We start from the raw sequence: 11,018 nt of genomic DNA, 5'->3' as shown, positions 1-11,018 counted from the left end.
GGGGCTGGTGAGGAAGATGAGGCTGGGGAGCTCAGGGACAGGTAGGAGGGGCCGGGGGGTGTTGGTGTGACCTCGTGTGGGTCAGAGGCCACTGGCTTATGGGGCGTGGCTATTGCATGTTGTTATAGCAACAGGGTGCCCAGTGGCCACAGAGTGCTCCTTTGTCTGCTGGGGCGTCACCCTTGGTCCTTTTCTCCTCTGACCCTGCTGCAAATGGCCAATGCCTCTGCCAGCCCCAGCCCCCCAGGACACACCTATATGTCACCCATGTGTCACCCATGTGCCTCCACCTGGCGTTTGAGACTGATGTGCATTGTTATATCACCTCCCACGTGGGCCCCTTTGGGTGCCAAAATTTAGAGACCCTAAGAGCACATTCCTCCCGATTCAGCCTGGAATGTTGGGCAACAATCAGAAAATTCTATCAAAGCCAGAGTCCCCAAGTACACAGGCTTTTTGTGATGTAAGCGGGCAGGAACCTCCAATACAGCCTCCTGCTGACCGTCCCCTCACCCGCAGTGGCAGCCCACCAGAGACACATACTCCCCTAACGTTGGACCCCACAAATAGTGGGATCCCCACGGGAGTAGTTGATGACGGCTGTGGGTGGTGCAAACTCCATCTGGGGCCATCCTATGGCACCAACCCCATCTGTATGTGACTCAGTTTCTACCTGGAGGTGTCTTTTGGGGGAAATGTCCAACAAGACCAAGTTCTTATTGATTCTCCCCCGGGGCTTAGCCCCTAAGGGTGCCCACAAAGTCATGTTATCTGCCATTTGTCTACACCACAGGTACACACCACACATCTATACCACACGACTAACATGTACTTTTTTTATCTGGTAGGTTTAGAAGGGTGGGCAGGGCACACAGGAGCACCAGCAGAGGCAGCTGGGGGTTCTGGAGGGGGAGGTGGTCCCCTGGGGGAGCTCTTTGGATTAGAAGTGCCGGGCGGGGAAGGATGGTCAGGTATGCTCATGTTCCACGACCCGCCTCCACCCTCCGGCACTCAGTGCAGCTGGCACGGGCCCTCTGGGAGTCCCCAGCAGAGGCCCTCCGCCTGGACTCTCAGGAAGGGCAGGACTGGAGCTGGACTTGCAGCCCAGCCACCTCCAGCCTTGGTGCCAGCCATGAATCTGATGACCCGGTCATTTCTGAGCATGTTCTCATCCATGTGGCCAACCACATGATGGTCCATAGACTCAGGTGTCCCCCACTCTGGGAACCTGAGAAGCACTGGCACAGAGTAACAGTCAGTGATCCACAGGGTTGGGAACAATGAGAGCAATGAGGGGCCCTGACCTCTGGCCAGAGCAGGGACATGCAGGCCTGGAGAGACAGCCAGCAGGCTGCATCTGTGGGACAGAGAGCTAGGGCTCGTGGGGGTAAAGGAAAAACAAATCTGAGGGCTTCCTGGAGGGGTCTACACATTCTGAGTGCCTGCTGTGATGGGTTGTGGACACTCTTCCTCCAACCTGTACCTGTACCTGGGGCTTGGCCATCTCCTTAGCGGAGGGGAGTGTGTCTTTGTCACCCCACAAATAGCAGCTCTGTGGGAGAGAAACCTCAGTCCCCTGGGTGGGCCCAGGCTGGGCTGCTTCCCTGGGTTCCAAGGCTGGGCCCCAGTTCACAGGCCCATCAACACCACCAGTGGGTCTGGCTTGCCCTATGCCAGGTGGAGTCTCACCAGGGAGGGAGCACTGGGGGCTCTGAGGTGCCACCCCCGAAGGCCCTCAGCCACTGGCCCAAGACAATTGTTGCCTGGGCTGGATTGTTACACATGACACTGTCATCCCTGAAAAGGCAGTGGCCTCCCCGGCTGCCTGAAAGCAGAGCAGATCTGCGGCGAAGATGGAGGACTCTCAGGGCCCAGCCACCTGCTAGCCCCCCCGGGAGTCACTGCAGAGCCGTGGAATCCTGTGCCCTTAAACTTCCATAGGGGCCTCTTGCGTCACAAAGTGGCTGAGAGTGTTCTGTCTTTATTTTGGTGAAGCACAGAAGAGGATGCTGCAGACATGTTTAATCCACACGTATTAGATTCGCCAGCTGTGATTTTCGACAATGGCTCTGGGCTCTGCAAAGCAGGCTTGTCTGGAGAGATCGGGCCCCGCCATGTCATCAGCTCTGTCATAGGGCACCCTAAGTTCAAGACCCCTTCGGCAGGAGCCAATCAGAAGAAGTACTTTGTGGGCGAAGAGGCTCTGCACAAGCAGGAGGTCCTACAGATGCACTACCCCATCGAGCGGGGCCTGGTCACCGGCTGGGAGGACATGGAGAGACTCTGCAAGCACCTGTTTGAGTGGGAGCTGGGGGTGAAGGCCAGCGACAGGCCTGTGCTCATGACGGAGCCCTCACTGAACCCCAGGGAGGCTCGGGAGAAGATGGCCGAGATGATGTTTGAGAACTTCAATGTGCCTGCCTTCTACCTGTCGGACCAGGCCGTGCTGGCCCTCTATGCCTCGGCCTGCGTCACAGGCCTGGTGGTGGACAGCGGGGATGGAGTCACCTGCACTGTCCCCATCTTTGAAGGGTACTCCCTGCCCCATGCAGTCACCAAGCTCTACGTGGCAGGAAGGGACATCACAGAGCACCTCACCCGGCTGCTGCTGGCTAGTGGGCGGTCCTTCCCGTGTGTGCTGGACAAAGCCCTGGTGGATGACATCAAGGAAAAGCTGTGCTACGTGGCCGTGGAGCCTGAGGAGGAGCTATCCCGGAAGCCAGAGGAGGTCCTGAGAGAGTACAAGCTGCCAGACGGGAACGTCATCTGTGTCGGGGAGCAGCTGTACCAGGCGCCTGAGGCCCTGTTCGCACCCGACCAGTTGGGCATCCAGAACCCAGGCCTCTCGAAAATGGTCTCCTGCAGCATCAGCAAGTGTGATGCAGACATCCAGAAGACCCTTTTTGGGGAGATTGTGCTGTCTGGGGGCACCACTCTGTTCCAGGGCCTCGATGACCGTCTCCTGAAGGAGCTGGAGCAGCTGGCTTCCAAGGGGACCCCCATCAAGATCACTGCTCCCCCCGACAGGTGGTTCTCCACTTGGATTGGGGCTTCCATTGTCACCTCTCTGAGCAGCTTCAAGCAGATGTGGGTCACCTCCGCAGATTTCAAGGAGTTTGGGACATCCGTGGTTCAGAGAAGGTGCTTCTGAAGGACTCTGGGCAAGGGGTAGGAGTGGGCAGTGAGCTTGCCCCTTGGCATCAGCAGGATGTTCAATAAAAGACAAAACAGTGCAGCCTCCGGTCATGTCGGGCTGTTTATTCTAGGTGGCACCAGAATAATTTCTGACCCTGGTGGTGATTCCCTTCTAAGTGGCCGCCCCCACGCCCTTGAGGGGTTGAGGCTTTGTCCATCTACAGAGTTTGTACCAAAGGTGGGGCCCCAGTTTCTCCATTTTAAATGTGTCTTGGATGGTCTGAGATCGTCAGCCCTGATTGGGGGCAGGAACACATGGGAATGCTGCCCTGTTCTGGGGGCCAACAGAGTCACCTGCTGGGTCCTTAGTACAGTAGGGCTTTCTCACTGCTTTAATGAGGTCAGCAGCTGAAGCAGGAGGGAGCCCTTATCCTGGGCAGACGGGGTTGGGCAGGAGCCGAAACTGCCATCTGTTTCGGACCCTCTAGCAGGGCCCCCGCTCTGAGCATCACATAGGCATCAACACCCCGACTCGGTGATTGTGATGTTTCTGCTTGTTTTTACTTCCAAAGACGTTGCTAGCATCGTTGGGGAGTGAAATCCTGGAGACCAAGTTAACAGCCATCAATAAAGTAATGGTTGAATAAATTATGCATAAAGAGAATTTTTCCACATTGATTTGGTGGAATTCTCCCAAAATAATATTGGGAGAGAAACAAAATACAGAGAAGTCTTTATAAAATGATTCCCCCCTTCTCTTCTGGTAAAGAAAACAGTGGCACTTTCCCACGCATATCTGTGCACATTTCATGTAAGGCAACATGTGGTTTTTTTATAGGATTATAAGCACATGGAAAAAGAACAGAAGGGTAGACACTGCAGGCTGGTGGAGGCAGGAAGGAATGGGAAAGGATGCAGGGGGAGGGGGAGAGGGAGGGAGAAGTCTTGATGGGACTACGTGGAAGTTCAGCCCACATGGAATGCACCCATCTATTGACACGTGTGTGCATGCTCCTCTCCTTTTGCTGTCAAACCACCTATGTCGTATCTCAGGTGAGCACACAGTGTCTATGAAGACAGCAGGTGTGTCAAGTCCGTGGTACCAATCTCTGCCTTTCAGTCGGCATGTTTGGATGCTTTACATTTAGAGCAATGTGTTCCATCTTGACTCTGCCACCATATTATCCTGTCTCCTGTTCCTATTCTTTCCCCGTCCCATGGCTTGTTGAACATTTTTTGGAATTCCATCTTGATTTATTGATAAGGATTTTCTACATATTGTGTTGTATTGATTTCTTGGGATTGCCCTAGGTGGACAGCATAATCTACCAGTAGTGACATCTTCCCACTTGGAGTGAAATGCAGAAAACTTCTGTTTAGGTCCCTTCAGCCTCCCAAATTTTAAAATAGAATTGTCCTGTTGCTTCTAACACATTGAGAACAACCTCAGACGGTATTGCGAATTTTCCTTCCACCATCAAGTGATTTAAGAAACTATTAGAATACCCTATAGTATGATTACCCGTATTTTTACCCAACCTGATGTTCTTCTGTGCTTCTGAGGTTCCAAGTCCTCTTCAGTCATTTCCTTTCTGTTCAGAGAATTTCCTTTAGTCTTAAGGGGAGCTTCATTTTTTTAAAAGATATTATTTATTTATTCATGAGAGACACAGAGAGAGAGAGAGAGAGGCAGAGACAGGCAGAGGGAGAAGCAGGCCCCCTGCGGGGAGCCCGACCTGGGACATGATCCCGGGTCTCCAGGATCACGCCCTGGGCTGAAGGCAATGCTAAACCGCCGAGCCACCCGGGCTGCCCTCATTTTCTATCATCTAAAGGTAACTTTCTTTCTCCCTCGTCCCTGAAGGATATTTTCTCTGGACATAGAATCCACAGTTAACTGTTCCCTTTCAGCAGCTACCATGTTGTGAGTCACTTCTCCATGGCTCCTGTGGCTACAGATCAGATTCTGGGTCAGCTATGCGATTGCTGCTCCCTTAAAGGTTAATGAACCATTTCTCTCTCCTTTTTTAAAAGATTTTAAAAAATGTATTTATTCATGAGAGACACACAAAGAGAGGTGGGGACATAGGCAGAAGGAGAAGCAAGCTCCCCACAGGAAGCCCGGTGAAGGACTCGATCCCCCGACCTGGGACCATGCCCTGAGCCAAAGGCAGACACCCAACCACCGAGCCACCTAGGTGTCCCTCTCTGGCTGCTTTTGAGAGTTTTCATTGTCTGCAGTTCCCAGAAGCTTTATTATGTGTCTTGGTGTGGATTTCTATAGGTTTATCTTTCAGGATTTATGCGGCCTCTTCAATCTGTAGATTTATGTCTTTTGCCGAATTTGGGGATTTTGTACTATTATTTTTTGTCATACATTTTTTTTCTTGTCATACATTTTTTAAAAGGTTTATTTATTTATTTCAGAGAGAGTGAGTGGAGGGAGGGGCAGAGAGAGAGAATCTCTAGCAGAATCCTTGCTGAGTGTGGAGCCCAACATGAGGGCTCAATTCCGGGACCCTGACATCATGACCTGAGCTGAAACCAAGAGTTGGATGCTTAACCGATGGAGCCACCCAGCTGCCCCTCTTGTAATAGTTTTTAAAGTTATACTCTTTTCTCTCCTTCTGCATCTCTGAGGATACAAAAGCCAGCAATCTTGTCATTGTCACACAGGCTCCTGTGAATTTATCATTTTTTTGTTCTATTTTCTCAGTTGTTCAGATTGGGTAAATTCCACTTGCCTGTCCGGAAATTCACCAGATCTGTCTCCTCCCACTGGGCCCCTCCAGCACATTTTCAATTTCAGTTATATTTTTCAGTTTGATAATTTGTTCTTTTTTTGTAAATTCTAATTCTTTGCTGGGATTTTCTGTTTTTGCATTTGTTTCAAGGGAATTCATAATTGCTTGCTGAAACATTTTTGTGATGGTTGCTTTAAAACCGTTGGCAGATGACTCCAGCATCCGATTCATCTCAATCTGCTTCAACAATCATGCCTGTTCATTGTCGTTTCTCATGCAGTCTATGATTTTCATGGTTCTTGGTATGATGAGCGATTTTCTTTTGTACTCTGGACTCAGTGTCCTGAGATTCTGGACACTCATTTTTTTTGTAATAGTCAGTCCCTGTGTTGAGATGTAGCATGAGGGCTAGATAGGCAGTGTGTTGAGTTTTCTGAGGGGCCTCACAGCCAGCACCCCAGAACATGGGCCCTGACTCACATGGCCTTGTGGTAGACAGGTGGGGTGCAGGTTCAGATCCCTCCTTAGCCCTACTGGCCAACTAACAATGCCTCACTGCTTCTGAGTGGGGGTGAATGCTTAACCTCCCCATTGAGTCCCACAGACACCAGGGAAGGGAGAGGCAGGGGGTCAGCTAAGTTACCTCCCACACTTCCTTCCACCATCTTGTTAATGCCAGGTGGGCCTGGGGTCTCAGCTCATCCCTGGATGCCAATACCACCCTGAAAGGGGACTGGAGCTCCTAGAGGTGAGCAGTTGGGTGAGGTGAGGTGGAGCTGGGATGGAGTAGTATCATTGAATCAACTCCCATTCTGCCTGCTGAAGCCCCAGAGGCAGCGTGTGTTTTTTCCATTGGTGTTTGGCTGGAGTAGGGAGGATATTCTCTAAAAGGTTCTCTGTCATTAGGTCATACTTTTCTCAGTGGCAACAGGCTTTCCCTAGAGCTATTTTAGTCTGTGCCCATTGAGATTTTGTGTTGGAGGCTTCACAGCACCTGCTGGGGATCATATGGGAGACAACATGGAAGCTCAGGGAGCTCCCCACATCCCAAGGCCCCTTGCAGCCTGTCTTCTTCTTGCCTTTCAGGGCCCCACATGTCTGCTTGTTGCATTACAATTAGGGATTTTAGTCATGAAAGGGACCGTCTGGGAAGAATGGGGCTCCTGAGTTGTGTTTTTTATCTCTTTCCATCATACCTAAAAGTCACAAGGGAACTTGCAGAGGGCCACTGTCCCCTGCTCTCAACACCCTCCCTGTCAGTGTCACTGTTTTATAACTGAGAATGTCAAGCTTAGGACCTGCAACTTTCCAAAGCCATATAAGAAGTTAAGAGTAGTGCTCAGCCCAGACGTCAGGGCTCTTCCCCTTGGTACATTCTTTCACCACCCTTCTCTGCCCAAGATTATCATCCTATTACCAAACCATACCTCAAAATAACTCAAACAAAGCTCCATTTTCTATTCAAGATGTTTTGCTTCTCTTATGATGGCCTCTGCTACTACTGCTACTGCTAAAGTGGTAATGATGGTGATGGTGGTAATGATGATGATGGTGTTGATGATAATGGTGGATGGTGATGATGGTGATGGCCATGGTGGTGTTGATGGTAATGATAGTGGTTTTCTGACATCTAGGTCATCTTCAGCACTTAGTCCCTGGGCTGCTATATTCATGGAAAGGGAAAGTGACTCTCCAATCTCTGGTAGAGTCCATAGCAGGAGATTTGTGCCAGGTCTGGATTCTAATTCTGGCTTTCTTGAGGGAATGAGGGCCAAGGGGGGTGTCAGGCAGGCTCTGCTACTGAAAAAGCAGAGTGGGAGTAGCTGCAGGTTCAGCCTTCCCATCTGCAGCTTGACTCTTGTGTCAGTCTGGAGTTGTCTAATGCAAAAAGATCAGGGCTTGGGGCTGAGGTGGCCTTGATCCTGGAGGAGGGAGAAAGACCTTCCTCTGGCTTTGGGCTCCTCAGCCTCAGCTTGCCAGGAGACCAAGCAATGAATCTGAGCCTGTTTTCCTATTTCTAAGATATAGTTCCCACTCCCTACATCTTGACAGAGGCCTCTTCAAACCCCTTCCCATCCCTTCCCATCTTCCCATTCCTTAGTCCCTTTGGTCCCAAACAAAATCTCTCTATGAAGCAACATTTGGCTGCAAAACGTAATGGAAACACTGGAGGAAGGCCAGCTCTGCTTGAGAGGAGGATGTGGAGCACAGAGGCCAAGTGTGCCCAAGTGTGGCCCTCCTTCTGGCCTGCCGTGTCTCTGGCAGAGCCCAGATGATGTCAGCTCTCTGCCTCCCACCTCCCAGAGGACCTCTGCTGGTCCTGCCATACTGGTCATTCATGTTCAGAAGGTCAGCCCATGTGACTCTGGAGTCCAGGCTCCTCGGTGTTCTAGGGTGGATAGTGTCAGTGATGCCTGCACTCTGCAGTGTCCCCACCACTAATCTCAGCTGCCATTCTAGGTGATAGTGCAGGCTTTGCAGAGCAGGACTGAGAAGCAGAGTCCACAAGAGATCCTGGCCACAACCACGCCTGACTCCTGAAGCTCTGTCTTATGATGGAAACCGCCACAGAGAGTCAGTGTGAGGTGGACCTCAGGTAGGGCAGCAGAATATTCACGGAAAAAACCTTTGTGCTCTTATCACCTGCCTGTCCCCTAGATCCCATGATCTCTGCTATGGCCGACCTCATGGCGCAACAGTAGCGCGTCTGACTCCATGATTTCTGCTCTGGGGGTGTAACAAGACCTAGATATCCCCGATGGGGCCATGGGGTGTCAGCCAGTCACAGGGTCACCCTTTGAAGGTGTGGTCTTGGTGCCAGCCCTCTCCATGTCACTGTCTGGGCACAACACTGACCCTCCATAAATGGCTGTGGCTACTGCACAGCTCTTTCCTCCCACCTGGGTCTGGGGCCACTGACCTGGGAGGCCGGAGTGTAGCTCCAAGGCCACGGCCAATCTCCCATCTCCTGCCTGGCTGCAGTGGGTGGGCTGAATTCTGCTTGGCCCCAGGAAAGCCATGTGGTTGCTCAGAGTCTCAGCTCTCTCATCTATAATGGGGTGATAGCCACCCCTTCTCCTAGGAGTCACAGCTCCTGCATCATCCTCAACACAGGAATGGTGGGAAACATGGAACCAGTTCTGACGCCAGCTCCCAGGGAGCAGCCTGTTCTTGCAGGGATGGGGCAGGAGCTCCTACTCACAGATGCAGGGCAGCCCAGTCCAGCCACTGGGAGGAGTGGAGAGCCTTAGAGAGCCAGTGGTTTCTGTGTTGCTCCAGACCTTGTGTCTGCCATCTCCACGGCCTCCTGAGACCCTGTGGCCTCGACCCCAGGTTCAGGATAGTGGGAGACCTCCCTCCCTCCATTGGGTAGGCCTGGGAGCCAGGCTGCAAGGGAGGCCCCGTCACACAGACCCACAGCAGAAGGGCTCCCCACCTGGTCACTCTCTGCCCAGGATCATGGCCTCTGCCGAAAGGAGCTGTAGCCTGACGTGGTGGTGACAGCAGCACTCACTCATTCATTCATTCATTCGCTCACTTACTCATTGGCTCATTCATCTTGCAGGTGCTGCTGGGAGGCCCACCCAGTTCTGGTGCTGCTTGGTGTGCTGTGGAACCCACAGGGGAGCAGAGGACGCTGCTCCATCCCTCACGGGTCCACATGACTGCCCAGGAATGGGAAGGGACAGTGAGCAAAGGGATGTGCACATGGATCGAAGTGACAGTCCTGGTGTGTGCGGTGAAGACCCGCTTGCTCCCCAGGCAACAGCACAGGACCCTAGGACTTACGGGACTGGACCTCCTGGTCCTGCACCAGCTCACACTCTTCTTGGAGCACAGCACCAGACATGGAGCACAGCACTAGGGCTGTGAGCCGCTTCCCAGACTAGATGCTGCCAGTGGAGCTGTGGGCACCAAAGAGCCCCAGCCACCCAGAGGGCCCTGGCCCAGCACTCCCCTCCACCCTCAGCCCTGAGGTTTGAAGACTGGATGGGGCCCTGGAGACCTCTGGGCTCACGAGGGCTGTAGGGCTCCCTGCCCAGGTTGGAGGGGAACATGAGGACAGGACAGGCTGAGCTGCCACACTGTCCTTCCCCCAGACAGAGCCGGCGGCCCAATGCTGGACTCTCTTCTTCTGCTCTCCTGGTGTCAGTGGGCTGGGCCCTGAACCCATGCTCGCACCCCTCCCCCGTGATCCTGCACCCCTGCCCTTCCCTGAATGTGGGGGCAGGGTTCCTTGCCCCAGGGCTGGGGCTTACGGGCTTGTTGGGAAACCTGGCTTAGGGATCCAAGGCCCTGGTGCCAGCAGGGAAAACTTGTAAACAAATGGAGTACGAGTGTGGACAGTTTAAATATTACATGGCTCGCTGACTTCCATATGAGAGGGGATTTACAGGAGCTTAAGAGTTTAGACTCCAGGAATCCAAGGCAGATAACAAGAGAACCAGGGGCGGATGGTGGAGTCGGTGCCACCCGGGAGAGGCCCTGGGCTGACACCCTCCCCCAGGGTGGTCCCAGCCCAGCCCCTGCTCCCTCTGCACTGACTCGGGGGGGCTGTCATCCCCTCCAAAGCCTTGAGAGGTGGACTGTTCACCGGGGGGCCTGCATTCGGAACACAGGGCCTGAGGGGTGGCTCAGACACCTGTGAGCAAAGTAGCCTGATGGCCTCGACCCCTGAAAGGGATAAATCTGACTCTGCAGCCCCCAAAAGGCCCCATGGAAAAGGATTGTGTGGTGCCCCTACTTCTGGACCTCTGAGCCTGTATCCGGGGGCCTCCATCCCGGCAGTGGAGGCCCATGCATATGGCCTCGGTATCCTAGGCCTGAAGGGATGGCCACATAGAAGGGTGCAGCAGAGGGGCCTCAGAGGGTCGATGGATCTCCTGGGGCGCAGGATGTGGGCTGCACAAGCCCAGCACATCAGGAAAGCAATGTGAGAGCCTGAGGCCTCAGGGGCAGGCACAGGCTGGCCAGAGCTCAGCCCTGCATCAGGGGTCAGGCCTGTTTCCTCACTCAAATGCCAAGTGCAGGCACAGAGGGCCAGTGCTCCGAGGAGCAATGGTCCCTGCAGGCCCATTTCTCTCTGGGGCTTGCCCCGGGCGCTGGGCAGAGTGGCACACCCCTGGGTAAGCAGGTGTC

General features: G+C 53.3%; 1 protein-coding gene across 1 annotated transcript; it reads left to right on the top strand.

Annotated features, from left to right (window-relative positions):
* The first annotated feature begins 2,017 nt into the window (after positions 1-2,017).
* Positions 2,018-3,151, top strand: ACTRT2 (actin related protein T2). The gene has a single exon (XM_055306830.1). The coding sequence runs from the start codon at positions 2,018-2,020 to the stop codon at positions 3,149-3,151; it is 1,134 nt and encodes a 377-aa protein (XP_055162805.1).
* Positions 3,152-11,018: the final 7,867 nt, after the last annotated feature.

This window comes from Nyctereutes procyonoides, unplaced genomic scaffold (assembly GCF_905146905.1).
Source record: "Nyctereutes procyonoides isolate TBG_1078 unplaced genomic scaffold, NYPRO_anot_genome, whole genome shotgun sequence".
Lineage (NCBI taxonomy): Eukaryota > Metazoa > Chordata > Mammalia > Carnivora > Canidae > Nyctereutes > Nyctereutes procyonoides.
Note: the sequence above shows the minus strand (reverse complement) of the source record. Positions and strands in the feature narration are given on the sequence as shown.

Bases quoted from the DNA above. Each gene is read 5' to 3' on its own strand.
- ACTRT2 (XM_055306830.1), top strand. From the start codon at position 2,018: ATGTTTAATCCACACGTATTAGATTCGCCAGCTGTGATTTTCGACAAT.